The sequence below is a fragment of the Argentina silus genome (genome assembly GCF_951799395.1).
Source record: "Argentina silus genome assembly, chromosome: 19".
Lineage (NCBI taxonomy): Eukaryota > Metazoa > Chordata > Actinopteri > Argentiniformes > Argentinidae > Argentina > Argentina silus.
In genome coordinates this window covers 9,540,728-9,561,838 of record NC_139673.1, presented here as the reverse complement: position 1 = coordinate 9,561,838, position 21,111 = coordinate 9,540,728, and the positions used below count along the sequence as shown (strand labels likewise).

The 21,111-nt window shown below is 46.3% G+C and overlaps 1 protein-coding gene across 2 annotated transcripts; it reads right to left on the bottom strand.

The window, feature by feature from the left end:
* Positions 1–686: 686 nt before the first annotated feature.
* Positions 687–21,111, bottom strand: aldh1a2 (aldehyde dehydrogenase 1 family, member A2; the record flags this gene model as incomplete). 2 transcript variants are annotated; one of them, XM_083691331.1, is made up of 13 exons in its annotated part: positions 687–915; positions 1,181–1,255; positions 1,494–1,651; positions 1,868–2,032; positions 2,306–2,490; positions 3,248–3,350; positions 6,907–7,020; positions 7,418–7,546; positions 8,458–8,519; positions 10,613–10,742; positions 11,137–11,277; positions 11,805–11,909; positions 20,989–21,111. In XM_083691331.1, the coding sequence occupies 13 exons, from the start codon at positions 21,109–21,111 to the stop codon at positions 843–845; spliced, it is 1,563 nt and encodes a 520-aa protein (XP_083547457.1). In that variant the 3' UTR covers positions 687–842. The 2 variants fall into 2 exon arrangements, with proteins under 2 accessions (XP_083547457.1, XP_083547458.1); XM_083691332.1 differs by lacking the exon at positions 6,907–7,020.

Below are 21,111 nucleotides of genomic sequence, written 5' to 3'. Positions count from 1 at the left end.
TACATCATTGTATAAACATGAACATAAATGGACATCGATGAGGAATTGTTACATTATGTTTAAAATACATTTACTCCTTTTTTTAGCAGGTATGAGTAAATGCTTTTAAGAGGTTAACCATTTTTGTTTTTCACGCTTACATTGGTCAATGGCTGACATACAGTGTTAAGTGGTAAAAGTAAAAATAAAAACATAAAACAATTAGAAATCGACAATTAAAATATTAGAATTAACAGTTAAAATGGACTCATCCATTCATGTCTGAGATTGAGAGCTTCAATGGTCTTGGATTGAGCTGATATGCTTCCATGAATGCTACCTGGTAAATCAAAGCAATGATACATACAGTATGAGGTTTGACAATGATACCCCACAACACGACCATACTGCCTCCCAACACATTACAATGAGTTGCTGACATGGGGGCAAAGCAGGAATGGTGCAGTCTGTGAGTGTCCGACTCCTTGGGGGGACGGGGATGGGACGGGGACAGAGGAGCCTCCCCCATCGTCTCTCCGAGTGCTTTAGTGTGGTTAGTGGAGGAGGCGGGTGGGGGGCAATAGGTGGGGACATGGATGTTGGTGGTTGGTGTGGACTTGGAGACTGTCTGTGTACACAGGGCCGGGTTGAGGGGGGGTGCAGCTGACGGAGATGTGAGGAGATAAGTCCATGGGGGGGTGGGGGAGGGAGGGGGGAGAGGAGCAGCGAGTGGTCACAGCCAGTGGAGTTGCCCAGGGAGATGGCTAGTTGGGATGGTTAGTGTGTTTTACCACCACAGACAGCCAGAGGGTACGTGGTGTGTCTCAGAGGAAGTCCCTCCCTCCATGACGTGTGTGGCGGTCTTAGGAGTTCTTCGTCATCATCTTCATAGTGATGGTCTTCACCTCTGAGTACTCCTTCAGTCCCTGTTCCCCCCTGCAAGCACAGAATGTCAGTTCACACTTCAAGAACATTACATAACGTACTGTATCTAGCTGACAATAACAAGCTCAAAAGTAGACTGGTACTGCATTTGCTGGTACTCCATGTGTTTGTCTAGAAAGCTTGAATCTGAATATTGTACAATCCGAATATTATAACCAAGTCCGTTGACTACTTTAGGAACACGATTGACTTTAATAGCTTGGCTTTAGTCATGCACTTTCAGTCAGTGGGCCAAGAACCAGAAAAGGATACTTACAATTCACGCCCGTTGCCAGACATTTTATATCCTCCAAATGGACACTGCGTGCTCAGGGCATTGAAACAGTTTATCCTAAGAAATACACAAAACATACATCATACACTCGCCTTTGAGACCTGTACTTTGTTTAATCATTTTATCATGTTATACAGCGACGTTGTCAAGGCTCAAATCAAGACCATGCGGAATGTATTGCGGTAGAGCTCTGTTCATTCTGTACTGTCACTTTCATTGGAACAAAGTGTGTGTTAACCACTGCAGCAGGACAGGGCCACATAGACACCATCGTGTATACATGGTAGCCTCTTACCAGACAGTGCCAGCTTGCATGGCCGTGGAGATGGTCATGGCTTTGTTGATGTTGTTGGTGAAGACAGCTGCCACCAGGCCATACTCTGTGTTGTTGGCCCTCTCTATCACTTCCTCAATAGTCTTGAACTTCATGATCTGTTGAACTGGTCCAAAGATCTGCATACGACAGCAATAGATGACAAGGTGACACAACTTTCCATTGTGGTGACATGCTTGCTTAGTCATGAAGGGCTAAGTATTGCGTGTGGGTGGAGAACACTTTTTTTTTCACTGAAAAAGCAATTTTTTGGAAACCGCCATCCCAGTTCTAGAGTCATACAGTGTATTAATCATACTGAACTGTTTATAGAAGTCATACAGTGCATCACATACCTCCTCTTTGGCAATGCGCATGTCATCCTCCACGTTGGAGAAGACAGTCGGCTCGATGAAGAATCCTTTCGTGCTCAGGGCTTTGCCCCCACACTCTAACTTGGCCCCCTCACTGATACCGCTCTGGATGAACTCCAGAATACGGCTCTGCTGTTCCTGACTGATCTAGGGTCAGAGATAGAGAGGGACAGGGTGGAGAGGAGAGAGAGAGAGAGAGAGAGAGAGAGAGAAAGAGAAAAAGAAGAAGAAGAAGAAGAAGAAGAAGAAGAAGGGACAGCAGGAGGTGGAGAAAGTGATAGAGAGAGCAAAAATAGAACATTTAATAACACAATGGTAAAAAAAAACATATCAGATTTAGTTGTGTATCTACTATCATCTACTGAGTGCCAGTATGCTTCCTGCTAGGTCTACGGTATACTCTGGCCCTCCCGTTCTCACCTGTGGACCCTGCTCTACGGTGGGGTCGAAGGGGCTTCCCACCCTCCTCCTCTGGGCCCTCTCCACACTCCTGCGGACAAACTCATCGTAGACTGGCTCTTCCACAAAGATCCGAGAGCCTGCAGTGCAGCACTGGCCTGCGTTGAAGAACACCCCCTGGTGGGCCTGCTCCACCGCCAGATCCACTGAGGAAGAGGAGGAGGAAGAGGGGGATCATTTAAAAAGGTGTCATCAGCTGTTTTGTTGAGAGACAGTATGCAGGTCTAAGAATAGCACATTTAGAAATGGTTGTCCGTAAACAAGGAGGATGATGATGATTTTCCACACGGGTTCCTCTTGACTGAGCTCATTGAAAACAACCACATGCCGAAGAAGCTTGCATGGCGTTTAATGTAAAAGTCTTTCGCAATCGTGGTCAGTAGGGTTTCCACCACTCCTCTAACAGCTAGTCTCTCTCTCTGCACGTCTGATATCTGACACCTGAGAGACAGGCCCCTGCCGCGGCGCACGAGGGGTTAACGGAGCCCCGTGATTTATGGGTCTCGGCTGATGCGGGCGGCCGGGGCAGGTTCCATTCCCCTGATTTACGTGCCTTAGGGAGCCCCTCTCGCGGCTGCTGAAAGCATTTGAAAGCCCCGGCACCCCCAGTTTGGTGAGCCACTTAGAGCTTACATGAGAGCCATCCATCCATTGGTTTTCAGAGGCCTGCGAAGGCCCGGGCGGAAGCTTTTGAAGACGACAGCGCTCTCGCTCTCTTGCCCTATGTGCACACATCCTCTCTCTCAGATCCCAAGGCCGGATAATAGGACACCCCATACCCTACCCCTCCTCTGTCCGGACAGGTCCGCTCTTTAAAGACAGATATGACTCTGAAAGGCTCCGAGGAGAACAAGCAGACTGGGTAACGAGAGGAACTCATAAAACACTGTTCGGAAAACTTACTATCAGCGTCTGCGAAAATGATGTTGGGATTCTTTCCTCCGAGCTCCAGCGTCACTCTCTTCAAATTACTCTTCCCAGCTGCTTCTTGGATCAGCTTGCCGACCTGCGGGGAGGAAAAGAGGACTGGGGTTTACTCACAGAGACGCAGGCAGGCTGGATCACTAAATCAGTGGGATGCAGCCATTAAATAGCTTAGCAGGTTGGTTCACTCTAAACAGGGGTCTGAACACAACGCCAAACACCAGCACAACGTCAAACACACACAGACGAAATATCTATTACAGTTTTGGGAGTTTTGGGAGGCGGCCGGAGGAAAATAAAGTGATGTTTCAGCAGCGAAACAGCATCTCTTGTTTAATCAAGCACAGGAAGACCTGACCACAGGTTGAGTGGGTGGCAGCCTGGGATTGTGGTACAGATTGACGTTCTTTTTTCTACCGTAGATGTGAAACGTGGTGTAGTGTTTGGTGCGAAGCAGGAATGTGTGGCCCTGGACGGGTCTTGTAGACGAGAGGATGCTCTGGGGAGTTTGGAGTGTTTATCAAACAGCAGCAGGAGCTTTTCCTCCTCTCAACTTCTCTGTTTCACAATTCCCCCGCCCCCCCCCCCCCCCCCCCCCCCCCTCATCAAAAGGGCTGCTCTCACCATTCAGCGAAAAAAATACCATTGAATTTCCACAGTTCTACACCTCCGCATCTCCCTCAAGACTTCTACAGTCCTATGATGTGTAAGAACAGCAGTTCCCTTGTAACTCATGGCGTGAGCTCTCAGAGAAAATGAATCACTCGCGAGTATTATCTGAGACTCCCCAGCTGGTCTCACACTGTAGCAGAGTTCTAATGTACTGTATTGACCCCGTCGTGGATGGCGCTCATGTGGTAATTATTTCTCAACACCACGAGATATATACGCCTCATTTTATAAAGACAAGCCTGAGAAAAGTCGGCGAGCGGCGCTCATACAACCATAAACAAACAAGCACTCATCTTCCCGTCCACCCAAGAGTCACTGACACTGACCCACTGTATTTTGTTTTCCAGAAGATAGCGAGAGGAGTGGAGAACAAGGAGAAGATATAGAGGGAGAGGACATGGAAAAAAAAGAAAAAAAGGAAAGCTTTTCGCATCCCTCCCCAACAACCCCCCCCCCCCACACACACACACACACACACACACACCCACCTCCACCCCCACCCCCACCCCCACCCACCCCAACCAGTGGAAAAAGAGCAAGGCCTCATCTCTTCTCACGAAGGGTGTTTAACACTGGAATGTCTGCCTTTCTCAATAATGCCAGGCTGCATTAGTGTGTGTAAGGAAATGAGCAGGGCAGCCTGCTGCGTGCTCTGGTGGTACAGCACAGTCAGAGTGGTGGAGCAGCTGTAGCAGGGACAGACCTGCTCACTCTCTAACTCTGCCTTGTCACTGTCTTCTGTCTTTGAAGGCCATGCTCAAAGGCAGCTGACTAACGCAACATTAGTGTGTGTTCACTCAGGGGTAAAGACAACATGCTGGGCCGCTTGGCGTGTCAGTGGAGAGTCACCGGCATGTGTGTGTCTGTGTGTGTGTGTGTGTGTGTGTGTATGTGTGTGTGGGTGTGTGTATGTGTGTATGTGTGTGTGTGTGTGTGTGTGTGTGTGTGTGTGTGTGTGTGTGTGTGTGTGTGTGTGTGTGTGTGTGTGTGTGCGTGCGTGCATGCGTGTGGGTGGGTGTATGTGTGTGTGTGTGTGTGTGTGTGTGTGTGTGCGTGTGTGTGTGTGTGTGTATGAAAACAAGGATGAGCCTCGGTCCCAACTCCCACCTGCACAACCTCACCACCCCTCCACCCTGTGAGGGGATGGTGAAAAATGTCCCCCTCTCTTCCGGTGCCACTGGGACCGAGGTGACTCACTGTCTGTGCATTTACATTCTCTCACAGCAGCACTTCATTCACTCTCTAATTGACTCCAGATCACGGGAAACAACAGAGAAAACAGTTCAAGAAAACGGGGCATTTTTTGAGGAAATGTTCTGTAACCGCAGATGGTAAAACAAGGAAAGTGTGTTGTGTGTGTCTGTGTGTCTGTGTGTGCGTGCCTGCGTGCGTGCGTGCGTGCGTGCGTGCGTGCGTGCGTGCGTGCGTGTGTGTGCGTGCGTGTGTGGAGAAAGTACATTTGTTAGGTAATGCAGTCAATGTCCTATAAAAAATATTGATCCAATAATTCACTGACTTCAGTTCAGGCTGCATGAATGGACACTGCCAGGATCAATAAAGACCCTGTTCACTAAATTAACTTTATTACTTCATTTACTCTCTCATTAATAACAGCCCAGGTGATTTGGACATTGGAGTCTTTGTCATCCTCAAAGTACGGTCCCTGATAGAGATGATCGCAACACGTGTCCGATGCAAGAAAAAAAGAATACACATATTTCCCAATAAAGTCCTGGATATGATTCAAGCCCCCACATTAAAATAAATACTTTCAGTGGTATTCGGAGCATTTGCTTTGGTTACGCTGTTGCTATTTGTCCCCTTATCAGTGGTAGTAATCTATTATGTCTACACACGGAGCGGTGTTGGTGTGTGCTGAACACAGCACAGTAACAGTCCCTCTCCAGACACATCTTCCCAGAAGCAGACACACTATAAACCTCACGGATATTCTAAACACCAAAGGCCGTAGTTACATTTACGACAGATACATGTGAAATATATGGCTGTGCCACATCAAAACATATCAAATTCATCAATTTACGGCGGTTCCTAATTACGTTAAGATTACTGTGTGTGCTCTTACTGGGAGAGTACGTTCGAAATAACGGATGTTTATAAAATGGCCGACATATATGGAATCTGCTGTCATTCTGACCGATTGTATGAGTTTGCGGAATGCATTTGGACCACAACACCTCCAAAGGCTCAATACCTAACATGGTATGCCCTTGATTAGTCCTAGTTTTCCATTAACTTCTCCCACTGTGTGTAAAGCTAGCTTTTCCCTTGGGTTCTGATAGACGGCCCAATGTCTGGAAGGTACAGTAGACCAGAGGTCATCACTGGCTGGTCTGAAACAGAGGGAGGGTGTTGTGTGTGAGAGGGGGCAAGGTCACACTGGCTGGTCTGAAACAGAGGGAGGGTGTTGTGTGTGAGAGGGGGCAAGGTCACACTGGCACAAGACGGGCAGGAGACAAGAGAGAGAAGGGGGCACCAGGGGAATGCTTGACTGAGTGTTTGACTGGTCTTGTACAATACAGTATGCAAGTGTGAAATGTATGCTTGTGTCTGTGTGTACAGTGTACGTGTGTGTGTGTGTGTGTGTGTGTGTGTGTGTGTGTGTGTGTGTGTGTGTGTGTGTGTGTGTGTGTGCGTGTGTGCGTGTGTGTGCGTGTGTGTGTGTGTGTGTGTGTGTGTGTGTGGAGTACGCCTGCAGTAGACTGCTCACCTCTGAGCCCCCTGTGGTGAGGAGTAATGACAGGGCATGCATCTTACGTAAGCCCCCCATTTGTTTGTCATTTAGACTTCAATCCAAGCACACAATGTCCCCTCATCATGCAGCTGAACATTCTCTTCTGCTCCGCACATGTCGGTCACTGTGTCACTGTGGTCAGATGACAGACAGCAGAATGCAATAGGGACAGTGTAGTGTTATCCTTGTGTCATTATATTGGGACAATTACCTCAGTTGATCCTGTGAAGGCCACTTTGTCTATGCCCATGTGTGAAGCAATCGCAGCTCCTGCTGTTGGCCCGAATCCTGGCAAAATATTGATGACTCCCGGTGGAAACCCGGCCTGTCAAAACAATATGAGAGGAAACAACCGTTAGAGGAGAAGAGCACAGCAGAGCCAAGCAAAACCACAGGCAGCGAAGGGGGGAACCCGGACCCAACCCAACCTCCCTACCAGCAGCACCAGAGAACAGACAGAACATCAAAAAGAAGAAGGACGAGAGACACAAAGTCTTTTCGAGAACAAAGGGGAGAGACCGGTGAACACATAGAGAAGAAGAAGGAGACATGGGTTCCAAAATGCGTTCTTACACTCTATCTTAGAGCGTATACCGTACTTGGTATACACTCTAGATAGAGTGCAAGAACGTATTTTGGAACACAGCCCATGGAGGAGACTATGGACCAGGGGGATCTGGGAGGTGGAGTTGTGTGAGGTGGTGACTGGATGTATACTGTACCTCCTTCACCAGAGCTCCCATGTAGAGGCAGGTGAGGGGGGTCTGCTCGGCGGGCTTCAGGACCACCGTGTTCCCGCAGGCCAGCGCCGGTCCCAGCTTCCAGGCACACATCATGAGAGGGAAGTTCCACTGCACACACACACAGGAACCGGGCGTCAGAACATCACACTGTCTGACACACTGGGCGGTCACCGACACTCACACTCAATAAGTCATCACTGTTCCTCTTCCACAAACACTCGCTCGGTTAGTCACTCACTCACACTTTCACTTGCCTGACATAGTCGAGAGAGAGAGTGAGAGAAAGAGAGAGAGAGAGAGGGAGAGGGAGAGGGAGAGAGAAAATGTTCTTTTCGTATTATCTATCCTCTTCCCACAGCATTCTGTGAGAGAGAACGAGGAAATTGCAACACATGTGAAATGCTTAGACCGTATCATCAGACTACACACAGGCCTGTGTTATTTCTACTTTACACTGAACCCCAGTAGGGCTCAACACAAGCCCACATGCTTCCTCAGCTATTGCACAATCAACACGCTTTTCTTAAGTGTCTCTCTGTCCCTGGTCTCTCTCATAGTGTTCTCTTTCCCCTCTCTTTCTCTCTCTCTCTCTCTCTCTCTCCCTCCCCTCCACTCACTCTCTGCTTCCTCCTCTGTCTCCCCCTCCTTCTCTCTTCCTACTCTCCCTCCCTCCCTCACCTCTCTCTCTCTCTCTCTCTCTCTCTCTCTCTCTCTCTCTCTCTCTCTCTCTCTCTCTCTCTCTCTGTCCCTCCCCCCACTCCTAACTTCTCTCTATCTCAGCGTACATAGACCTGGCACAGTCCCTCTCTCTGCTTGCCAGTGGATTTGCCCAAATATACACTGGCTGATAAGCGTGTCTGAGAGTTCCAGGAAGCTACAAGATGTGCTTCAACAAAGGAGCTCGATTCTGTCCCTCTCTCCTCTTACTGGGTGGGACGCCTTGCAGATGTGAGAGGGCGAGTGCTTTATGTGTCCTCTGAGAGGACCGTTTTGAATGGAAAACAAACAAGCTCACTCACAGGGATGATCTGTCCACACACTCCGATGGGCTCGTATCTGGTGAATGTAAGAAAGTCTCCATCTGTAGAGGAACACACACAGACAGACAACTGGGTCATTAGTGTTCGCTGTTCATTAGTATCGGGGGAGGCTGGTGGAGGTAGACATTGGCGGACAGGCTTATTGCAATGCATGGAACGGAATGAGGAATGGTATCAAACACACGGAACTGCTCATTCCATTCCATGCCTCCGTCCTCTGATGTCTACCTCCACCAGCCTCCGCTGATTAGTATACCACTCACTGCTCAAGTTGGTTCTTGGAAAATAACTGTGACCGGATATCTGTGACCGGAGGATGTATCAAAACACCAGGTGTTCATGAGACACAATGAATGTTCATGGGAAAAACAAAACTCATCTCATGACACTTCATCTTGGTTACACTCCATTGATGAAAGACATTAAAAACACATCCAAAACACATCCAAGAGCAAAATGGATGTGCGCAACTGTGTTCCTTAAGTCAGAAGGAACCAGTGGGTGTTCAGTTGGAAGGGGCTGCTCATTCCTCCTGCATTACCGGAGTAAAAGGAGTTGAGGGTGTGCTGTGTTTATTCATTCTCCACCAACGGTAGTAAAAACAATCCATATTGAGTGGTAGAAAACGGAATAGTGTTTGTTACGGTAGAGCTATGTGGTGCTCATGAGAAAGTAGATGGCCACGGCCTCAGCTGATGAAACATTACTTCACATACAGAGGGAGGAGTTGGAAGGCCTGAGGGGCGGCCATCTTGCTGCTTCATCTTCCCTGGTGGCCAGATAAGAACATTGCTGACGACTCAACATCATCCAGGCCACAGAAACAGCTCTGTTTGTTTGCTCTGTAACACGACTGCAGAATTGGAACAGAGCTAAAAGCCAAACTCTGAAAACAGCACTCTACTGGCTGGTTTGGCGAAGACACACAGGAGGGGCTCTCAAAGAGGGACCGCAATGTTAGTCTCTCAGGGGATAGTCTCTCTCTCTGTCTCTCTCTCTCTCTCTCTCTCTCTCTCTCTCTCTCTCTCTCTCTCTCTCTCTCTCTCTCTCTCTCTTAGGTCCTCTGTTTTCATGACTACTAAATAATGACTTAACATGCCTGTTAAAATAGTGGGTGACTTATACAGACTTCCAGTACCAGGCCTTCAGCAGACCTCATCTGGTCCTCAGGTGGGCTACTGAGAGCTAGTCCCACTGCTGCTCCCCCAACCCCAACACCCCTACCTCACCGCCCCTACCCCACCGCCCCTACCCCAACACCCCTACACCACCGCCCCAACCCCACCGCCCCTACCCCACCGCCCCTCACCCAGCTGCACAGTGACATCAGCACTGAGGGAAGCTCCTGTCCTGACTCCTGCTGCAGCCGCTGGGCTCCCCGTCGCCTCGCTTTCAAATGGCTAAATTAGCCAGAACTGGTATCCAGAACCCCCCTGATCCCCCGACTCCCAAGCCCAGCCCAGGCCTGTCACTGCTGGGCTCCACTGGTGGCAGTCTCAACAGGAGGGCGACCATTAGTGCTCAGATTTATAACTGGCCAGGGAGCAGGGGCCTGTTTACCCTCACAGCACCTCTGTGGCCTGCCCTCACGGCGGCTCATATCACTGCAGGCCCCCCAGGGACCAGCCTGCTTCTCCACTTATCTCCTGCTACTGGCCATCCAGGCTTATCTCTGCTAGCCCGAGAGAAGCAGCCCACCACCTGGCTGGGCTACCCCCCCATCCATACCTCTCTGTCCCTTTAATGTCTAGGTTCTGGTTGGTTGAAATTATAATAGAATAATATATGCCATTTAGCTGACGCTTTTATCCAGAGCGACTTACATTGCAGTGAGTGCATACATTTCAGTATAAGTGGTCCCAGCGGGAATTAAAGCCACAACCTAAGCGTTGTTAGCGCAATGCTCTACCAACTGAGCCACAAAGTATTGTCAGAAGCGGGATTCGAACCCACGCCCCCATTCAGAGACCAGAATACTCCTTTGTCAGGAAGGATTTTTAACCTTGAGTCTGGCGCCTTAGACCGCTCGGCCATCCTGACAACTGATGAATTGAAGAGTCATAAGTCATAAGAGTCATAAGAATTCTATCTACTTTTTTGCCACATACTGTAACAGCTCCTGAGATGATCTTACCCATTGGAATGGTGGTGCCGTGGATCTTGTCTGCATATCCAGCAAAGTATCGGAGAGTCTTTATGGTCCCCTGGAGGTCCACAAACAGGGTGGGCAGGAAAGGCTTCCCGCTGTCCATGGACTCTATAGTCTGGAGAAGGAAGGGGGAGGAGAGGAGGATGGCGAAATATGTATTATGATTAAATGTTTGTCTTCTTGTTCTCTCCAAGAAACAGTCAGTCTTTACACTATCTCAAGGGGAAACATGATACTAAGATAATATCTTGCTACACTGAGCACTAAGTTATAGACCATGCCTCCTTAAGGTCTTATCATTGACATGATTTAACTCTATCATAACTACACGGACCAGGACCTGTTCCTACTTGCTAGCAAATCAACGGGTTCTGACAGTTATTGACATTCTTTGAACCATCCCATTGTTTTGAGATGTTTCAGCCACCGTACAGGCCGTAGGACTTGGTAGGCCTTACGACAGAGCCCGTTGCTCAGATATAGTAGACTGTGGTAGCCTGTAAACTCACTGCTAGATAGGCGCTGTCCCTCTCCACCAAGTCTGCTAGTTTAGACAGCAGTCTTCCTCTCTCAGAGGCATCCATCTTGCGCCACACTGACCCCATGGAGAAGGCCAGGCGAGCCGCGTGCACCGCCTTGTCCACATCCGCCTGTGAAAGAGAACGAGGGAAAAGAACGTAGAGAGGGGAATAGAAACAGTTTAATGATATTATAACTTTATTCTGTAAACAGGTGTTTTCCTACCTCCTCTGAGACAAATGAAACTTGTCTGTCTATTCCGGATCATTCTCAATGGATCTACCACTAGCCTGCTTAAGGCTCTCTCTCGCTCTCCGCTTCAGTTATTCCACCCAGAGGTGCTGATTATAGGGAAGGAGAGGGGGAACAGCCAGCGCACAAAACCACATTAGACTAAACTCCACAGCATGTTTGCTTTTCCTATTTTCTTGGACACACAATTCACACATGGACAACGAATGAAGGAGAGGAACGAATGGAGGAGAGGATGCCAGGGCAGAGGTGGTAGGAAACACATGTGGAATACCCGAGGGAGGCACTGTCTAACAAACATTTAATTCTCAAAAACTCTGGGGTAAAATAACCTTGTTTTCATTTGAAGAAGGGAGAAGAGAAATGTGCAGAGATCACACAGACGACTTGTTCTACAGTACTGTACCTTCTCCGCTTCCTGGACCTCACAGATCTGCTCTCCATTGGCTGGGTTGTAGACGGGGAAGACCTTCCCACTCACAGAATCCTGCCACTCATTGTTAATGAAAATCTGCAGGGAGAAAAGATGCAGTCTTTAGCAAGCTGAACAGAGGCCCATGTGAGAGGGCCGATCTGATACCAGGAGCTGTCTCTCCAGAGCCGAGTCAGCCAGCCAGGCTCAAAACTCGACAGCCTGGAGCTCTGGTCTCTATTGTGAATCCAGTTTCCTGCACACCAACGTGAAACTGGTATGAATGCAAAAGCTCAATCAAGGCAGAAGTATTTAACTGATCAAAGAAGAAATATCCTTTGATAATTTGATAAGGTAAAAGGTGAGAATGATATTGTACATGCATACATATTTTGGTATCATACACTATCATATTGCTCTTTATCCAATTAGCCAATAATGAATCCAATAAGCAGTAATGTTTCATGCTAAAACTTGATCCAGACCCAAGAGTCCACAGAGAGCCTGGCTCCTCCAAGTTCCCTCATAGGTCTTGTGTAAGGGGAAAGGACTGGAAGAATCTGTGGAAATCTGGACAAGGATTCCTGTCTGCCCAACATGGCTCTCCAGGGAGTGCTGAAGCATCCAGACAAAGGGGTGGGGGGGGGCAGATACATCCCTATCAGACACCAGACACCGCCTCACCCTCCCTCCCTCACACACACAGACACACGTTTCACAACATCGCTGCGCGTTTACGAGACCATAAAACACGTGCCGCACTTGGTTTCTGTGATGCGTTAAAGCAAGCCGTCCATTAAACAACCGCCTGAGATTCCAAACTTTTTGAAGGCTCGATAAAGACCAAAAGAAAAATAAATGTTTATTACAAATAACCAAAAATTGGAACACGTCTCAAGGTATGGTGTGAGTGAATGTGTCCAACAGCGAAGCCGTCCTATAAGCTGTTTAAAATACCTTCGCTGCAAACTGACCGAAATTCAAGGTGTGATTGGATATTATACAAATATGACTGATGTCTTATGTAAGACTAAAGTAAATAAAAGACGTTTCAGTTCCGCTGCCTTATTAACATGTTTGGATCCATCTGAGTGACTCCTCAGACACTGTTTTTAATTGCTGTCAGTCTGCCTGATCAATGAAGTGAAAAGAAAACATGTGCTGGCTTAAATCCCTTTGTATATGCATGTGCTACTACCCTGCTTTTCCTTAAGAGGGAGAGGGGATACACTGGGAGCAGAACTGAAAGCAGGGTTCAAGTGTCCCGTTGGCCTAGGCCCCCCTAACTCTCCAACATGTTTACCAACGTAAACTTAGAGGCTTAAGTACAATTTAATTGGCTGTAAACTGTAAGGAGTGTTTACTTTAAAGCAAGGTATAAAATACCAGCACGTTTTTGGACACCATTCAAGTCTCTGCACACGCAGACATCACTCCCTCCCTCGTTTGTCCTGCTAGCTGGCCGGTTTACAAGAAGAAACCTTGCGCATGAATAACTCATTTCTGAACGTTTTAGGTGTTTGGTATCTGCCTGTACCAGTCTGCGGGCCCATACCATACGGACTCGTTTTCCTCTGCTGTTAATCTGCATTAGCCTGCCTGCTCCTCCCCCCCCATCCCACACACCCACACACCCACACACACACACACACACACACACACACACACACACACACACACACACACACACACACACACAGACACACACACACACACACCCACACACACACACTGCACTGACAACAGATAGACACAGCCCACAGCCCCTCTCTCTCCCTCCCAGCCCAGCCCAGCCCAGGACAGCCCATCCAGGCCCTGTGTTCTCAGGCGCCTTCCATCTAAGGCCACCCTTTAATCTGACTCTCATTAAGGGCACTTCATAAAAGTGTCAGTGACGACGAGGAGCTGAGGGCCTGCTACAAAAACAGAAAGCCCTATAGAGCACGGAATTAGTTTTTAAATTTATAGGGGCCACTGTAGTGGAACGCCCTAAATCAGGGGAGCCCCCTGACAGCCCCAACAGTCTGAGCAAGAATGCAGTCCGTGGGTAGCTTTATGCACGGCGTAACCCCTCTCATAAGGCACCGCCAGAGGAGAGGGGAGAAAGCAGGGGGAACAGTGGACCAGGCCGCCATCTAAATCATGGCTAGAAAAGGACAACCATCAGCCGCCGTTTGGCTCAGCCTCCGCAGGGCTCAGGGGGCTGTTAGACTTTTGTCTCGTCCCATTGAGAGACTTGATTAAGACGACAAGGCTGAGCAGTAAATCAACTCTCAAGGTTTCTTAAAATTGCTTTTTAGGTTCATTTAGAGAAGGGTGAAAACACACAAGTGCAAAAGTGCACATTTTGAAATGATGAAAAGTCCCTGTGGGGTCCTTTCTGTCAGCTCACATGGGTGATGGGTTCACTTGTATAGAAATCATTATCACCATATAAGTATTAGCTAGATCCTCATACATTTCTGCCTTTGATAATAAGCTATTGTAAATAAACTGGCAATTTCTTCTTAGCCCCTAATCAAGTCTTAAAACATAAAACCTGCCCCAGTTTCAGAGATTGTTTCAAGATTAAATACTGACATGACAAAGTTAGTTATGTTGTTAGGCTGGAAATGCTGGAAAAAAACAACTCTGTGGGATGTTTTCCAAACTGCTAATGTTACTCTAGGACCTAAAGAAAGCTCATTAAACATGCATAGAAACTTTACACTGAATAAAACCAATCGATTTGTGTTTACGAGGAAATGCTTACAGCTGTCTGGTTTCCCTTTATTTGGTAAACACGCAGAGCCATTTTGGAATTACACACAGTTGGCAGAGAGAGTGCTCCCGGTGCAGCCGTGATATCTGATCCTGCTAGCTACAGCAGAGAGAGGGCTGCCTGGCGCGGATGGGAACTGGACTGGACAGTCTGCAGATAGGTCAACACTTTATGCATGGGCCACAGGACAGCTGCAAACATTTAGCAACCCCCATGTTTTTCTGTTAAAGCTGTCAATCTCACAGTGCTGACAGTACTTGTCTGTTTGGCTGATAAAATGATGAGACATATGTGTTTGAAAACCAACGATGAAACACACGTGCTGCAAAATGCTAGTTCCTGAGTGTATCTGTTCGTTCAATCTGAAATAAAGGTCTTCTCGTGTCAATACTGAAATACATGCTTCTCTATGGAATGATCTCACTGCACAGGAATAAGGGGTTATCATCTGTAGTGCATGGGTGAACATAGGGGGGGGGGGGGCCTCATGGGAGTATAGGAGCAATCAGCAGACATTGAAAAAGTAGGAGAAGTGTTCCTTCAGTTTACTGTACACAAGCAACAATCCTGCTGATCCATTTCTCATCTGCCACTGTGCTGTCTCATGAGGCTCTGCACAACTGCACTAGGGAGTGAGGGAGGGCAGGAGATGCCAAAGTACTCACTGCGGCCAGCGAAACATCTGTTTGGCCGCTAGCATCTTCTCATGGCTCACACGCTTAAGGGATATTTAATGGCACTCATTTCTCGGCAATTTTCGGGGGGGGGGAGAACAAAAAAATACATATATGTGTGTTTATACACAACAGGCCAAGATTCCACAGCCAGACGGCTCCTTGCTGGGCACCTGCAACCCCTAGTCTGCACAGGAAGTTTCATATCCTTTCCTATCACAGGACCTCTATTTCCGCTCAGTTTCTGGATCCGTTTCAAGACATTTATAATTACTACTGTTACAAGCGAGGGGAGAGCATGTGAAACTGGAGACCAGCTGGTGTTTTTTCCCCAGTCTTCTCCACATGTCTGACACCATAGACCCTTCATGTTTTCCATTCACACACCCAGAGACAATGCCACCCTGCGCTCCTGGGTGTGGAGGGGACGACCCTGCTGTCACTGACTGGCAAACGTCTTTGTTGCTGTGTGTGTGTATGTGTGTGTGTGTGGTGAGAAAGTTTAATTTTGTACCCCTTCTTAGTCAAATGTGATAGACAGAAATTCAATGAGGAAATGTGTGATTGAAAATGAATCGTCATTTGTCCAAGTCGTCATTGGGACTAAGCTAGTGAAGACTGTGTTGTCCTGGTGTTGGAGTTGCAGGGCAGCCGAGCCTCTTTTAACAGAGCTACGCTTGAGGTGAAAATGTCTCCAAACTTGGCACCTTCACTGAAGGTTTCAGACTTCACTTTCAGACTTCAAACAAAACATTTGAAACATAACATTTAACCTTATGAAATGAATGCTTTCATACAATGACCCCACTTATATCAAGTCAGACAGATTTAGAGATATTTTTATTAATAGACTTGACAGATTGAAGCCATAATTTTTAAAAGGTTCAAATAATGAAATGACTACATTGGTGCATTCATCTAATGCTCTGGTGTTCACACTACAATCTCTGGGAACAAATAAATCTTCTTGAAAACAACATATAACAGTTATCCACAATTGAGGAGGGGTACTGAGGCCTTTGCACCTATGAGAAAACGTCTGGCAGACTTCTGCTGTGTATATCTAAGAAGCCTCTAGAGGAGTGAGCTTTTTAAAATGGATATCAGAGGATTTATGGAGCCAACAGTTTTTCACATTGACACCATAAGGATTTACACGTTCCTTGTCAAATGGAGCAAAGACTTAAGGTATAGAAGTTAATGGGATAACCTCCCTGTCACCGGTCTTCCTTAAACAGTGATTAAGAGACAGGGGATGCAATGTTGACGCCTCTGCTCACATGATAATTTACACTCGGTGGACAAACAGGCGTTTCACACCAATAGACATATTCATGGTAGTCCGAGCCGACCCTGTCACAATCAGGGACGTGTGTGTTTGTGACGGTGTGTGAGAGAAACGGTGGAGAGTGTGAGCGAGAGAAAGAGAGAGCGAGAAAAAGAGAGGGAATGAGAGAAAGAAAGCAAAAGAAAAGAAAGAAAGAGGGAATGCTCGCTGTGCTAGTTGTGATAAATCATTCGGTCTCACAGTATCCCCTACCTTGGGTTCTGTTTGATGTTGATCGCAGTAAGATGGCGGTTTTGAAGTGAAAAACTCCAGAACTGCAGGTCAGGCTCTGTCTAGGCAGGGCCACTGACCCACACAGTGAGCCAGGGTCATAATTTACACCCCAGTGGACAGCACCTAGCATTGGGGAGCCCCCCGGCCCTCCATCTGTACTATCTCAATCAGTGACGGATTGATGGGGCCTCTTTCATTCATCCTGACTGACTGGACTTCTCCTCATAGATTAGTTTACAAAACCCCTTGATTCAACAGACAGGTCTCTCTCTATTTATACAGGGTCCTATGGCTTAAGTGCAGCACTGCCAAGATGAACAAAGAAAACAGTTTAATTAAATAAGTACATCGGAAAAATAGAACCCTTTGATAGCATAGAGATCTATAAGGAAGACAAGACAACAAACAAGGCCATTCCAGCTCGAGAAGGTCAAGTCGCTCTTCCTGTTTTCACATTTTACACAGTTGAAAATTAAACCTTCCTTGAATTACAGCCAAAATGTTTTGCTTGAGAATCACTGGTTTAAAGGCCTCAGTATGCAGTCAGAATGCTTATCAGTACAATAAACTACAACCGTGCTACAGTACAGTGATCCCAGTTTAACATTAACCTGCAAGTGAAAAACTTGGGCATTTCTTCAAGTCAGTATCCAGATATGCACAAATAAGTATCAATTCCAGGATTATTTGAAAACCAAACTGTGCACTTCCAAACCTCTCTCCCTCTTTACAGAATAAAGAGAGATGTGCCAGAAATGTGTTTTCCCCCAATCTCCGCAGATTTATTCCTCGAGGTGTCTGGTTTAACGACTCATAATCATTGAGCGGTGTGAGAAGCCACTGAGGCCAGAGAAATCACCCACTAAAACCCTGAAAACGCTCTGACTCCATTCATTAGCCATACACCACAGTTTCTCCTTTCTACTTCTCCCCTCACTGCAAAAAAAGTGAAAAACATCAATAAATACCCATCAGGGTAGGCTAATTTATGGCTTCCTTAGTGGTCCTATCAGCCCTGCGGACTACCTCACAGACAGAGGGCTCTCAAGCTGACTCTTCTCTCCTGAGGCCATTCAAATGCTATGTTTTTATACTGGCTTAGTGTCTTACTGCCCAGCTGGTTTCAGGCCACTAGCAATAGTAGGGAAGGGGGGCAGGGTGGGCTGAGCAACCAAGAGCACCCTCTTTTTACGGCGTTAGCTACAGAAGAATGGGTGTGTGTGTGTGTGTGTGTGTGTGTGTGTGTGTGTATGTGAAAAAAGTGTGACATTTTCAATAACAAAGCATAGGGAGACCTGAGCAGACCTCACAAAGTCCCACTGATCTGCGCAATCCCTTGTAGCCACACGCAGTGAGGAAGATAGCTTAACTAACACGTTCACACAAAGGTCTCTTTGACGGTGAACAGTTCATGACTCGGTGAAAGGGACAAGGGGCAAGCGTCTAGGGCGATAACACCTCTCTATCTCACACCTCTGGCATTGAGGCACAAAACATGTGGAATGAAAAACCAGCTAAGTAATGATCCTCTGTGATATCACCAAGGATATCTACAGGGACATCCTGTAGTGTACTGTAGGTAACCTTTGGGTTGCAAAACAAAAAAAACTTCACTGACTGCAAAAAAAAAAACATTTTCCTGAACATGCACAGTCATGGTGGCCATTTCAAACTGCCTTTATGTCCACTTTTCCGTCATAACATTACATTCTAACTATGTTCATTCTTACTTATCTGCAAGGCGTCAGACAGGAGGAAGAGACAGCACACAACTACACAAGGCATGGGGGGGGGAATGGATTCTGCTTTACAGCAAACATGCACACCAACAGTCTTATGGGCTGGCTCTCTCCATAGTTGCATACTGTGGGCTGTTCCTTCTCCCCCTAGCAGGCAGTGGGGTGGAGAGAACAGGAACAGGGTGTGAGGAGAGCCTGCGTCAGGGGTGCCCATAAATCAGGGCCCTCCTGCCCCCCATGTACACCAAACCAACAGGGACTGGATGATCCAAATTCCTAGAGGTTAATTCACCAAGTCCTGCTCTCCCTAAATGTTCTTCTATACACTCCACCCTTCGCATGTATTCGTTTAAATAATTCTACGCGTGAGGGAGGTAGAGAGAGGAAGGGGGGTAGAGCTGCTAGCATGACTATGAATGTAATGTAGGAGACATACTAAACCCTGTTCTACTCTGTATGAGGAGTACAGGCAACAGCATTGAGTCTACAGCACTGACTCGCTTCCCAGCAAATCGCCCTATGCTCTTACAAAATGAAGTGTTTGCTAACACACAGTGATTATCACAGTGTACTTAAATATAGATAGATAGATAGATAGATAGATAGATAGATAGATAGATAGATAGATAGATAGATACTTTATTGATCCCTGAGGGGATATCAGCAACTCACATCACAAACAACAACAACAAAACAAAGTGAAAATAGAATAATATAATAAAATAGATATTGTGCAGTCACTGAGCTGTTCTGCATGGGAAATGCCCTTTACTCGCTAAGCAATAAAGGTGTTGGATTTCAAACCGCTAAAGGAACGCTGCTACTAATGACCCCTATTCAAAGTCAGATGATAGTGATTTCATAAAAGGTATTTATAGCATCAAGTATATGGCATGTTGAGAAAATAAAAAGGGCCTACTGACATTATATTGACTGAAATGTAATTTTAAAAGTGCAGATCTAAATTGTGTAAACAAAGTTGATTATATCTAAGAACAAGCTTAAAGGATAAACACATTTCAAAGGGAGCAAATCGGAGTCCGAATCCACAACAGGCCTTGGAGTTTTTTAATAGTCCTTCCAGGGTATAGCCTATTGCTTTGTAAAATCTGTCTCAAAGACCACACATCAAACATAAGTAGTGTAACTATCTGACGATACAATAATCTTTTTCAAGACTTTCCATATACATTTGCCAGGCTACTGTACTATAGGCCTATAACAATATTTGATTTTTCGGTTTAACTTTTGATAATTGTTCCGTGCGTAATTTAGCATGAGGTCGTAAGGGTCATGCGGACTTGTAAGGATATAAAAAGCTACCTGTCACGTGCACCAACACTTTGCAAATACTTTGTGAACCCAGTGATCAATCACAGCTAAATTATCTAGTAATGTACAGTATATGGAGAGCGGAAATCAGTGAAACGCCGCAAAGCGCGCGGCAAAGAGAAGGCCCTTCAACATTTACGCACCAGCCTTGCATTATATTCAAATAAAAGTTTAACTAAGTTTAAAGTTGAATATAATTAGTTTAAAGAAATATTTGGAAACTAAAGATATCTTGCTTTTCAAACACGTACCCGTTTTAACAGCATCCCCATTCCCAGAGTACAATACTTAAAACAAATAAAAATAATAATAGCTAAATATAGTAAATGGTGTGAATTAATCTAAGCTTACTCTCAACCCCAACATTTTACAATAATTGACGTAACAGGAATATTTGCAATATATGTGCTATGCAAGTGACATACTGTAGGCCTACCACAATACCTGGGCTCAAGGTGGAATCATGTTACTGTTCTATTAGCTAAGCACTTGATAATGTGATATTATTATCTTTGACATAGCGGCAGGATAAGAGAATGTAGGCTACAACAGCACTGCGTAATGTCTAGATTCCTTATCTGAAATATGCTGTCACCTGTGATAGACAAATAATATATAGCCAATATATTATCGCCACGGTTGACATGTAAAAAGTGAAATCAAATCCCCTGGGCAATGTAATTCTGTTGTGAATTCTCTTAATCGTGAAAATATCTCAAATATATGTCACTCTCGATGACGCATTACCGACAGGGTAACATATTGAAATGTTTCACAAAGGCTAAAGCCACATGTGAACAGAATGGCTACCTCAAGTCTACACATTCAGCAATGATTACGATCAAAATCCAAAACGTTTAAAATGGAAAACTGAGAACTTTTAGGTTACCAACATTTACTACTTCATAGTATTGGCTACAGAACCAGTCACCTGTGCGTAACGACACTGCCTATAACATGGGACGGTATGGCACTTTTTAACAGCGCGCAATCAACGACAGAACCAAACTATTTGGGATCAAATAGAAATGCATATGCTACATCTAACAGATATAAAATAAGAGACGCACAAAATGTAACTCAGAGTTTCAGTTTCAGTTGTTCCACATACCTTGGTGTACTTGATCTCCGGGTTGGGCACCGGCGAGGGCATCAGCTGGAGAGATGCCATGAGCGCAGCGGCATCGGCATCGGTCTTCACTTCACCAGGGAGTTCGATTTTACTGGAAGTCAT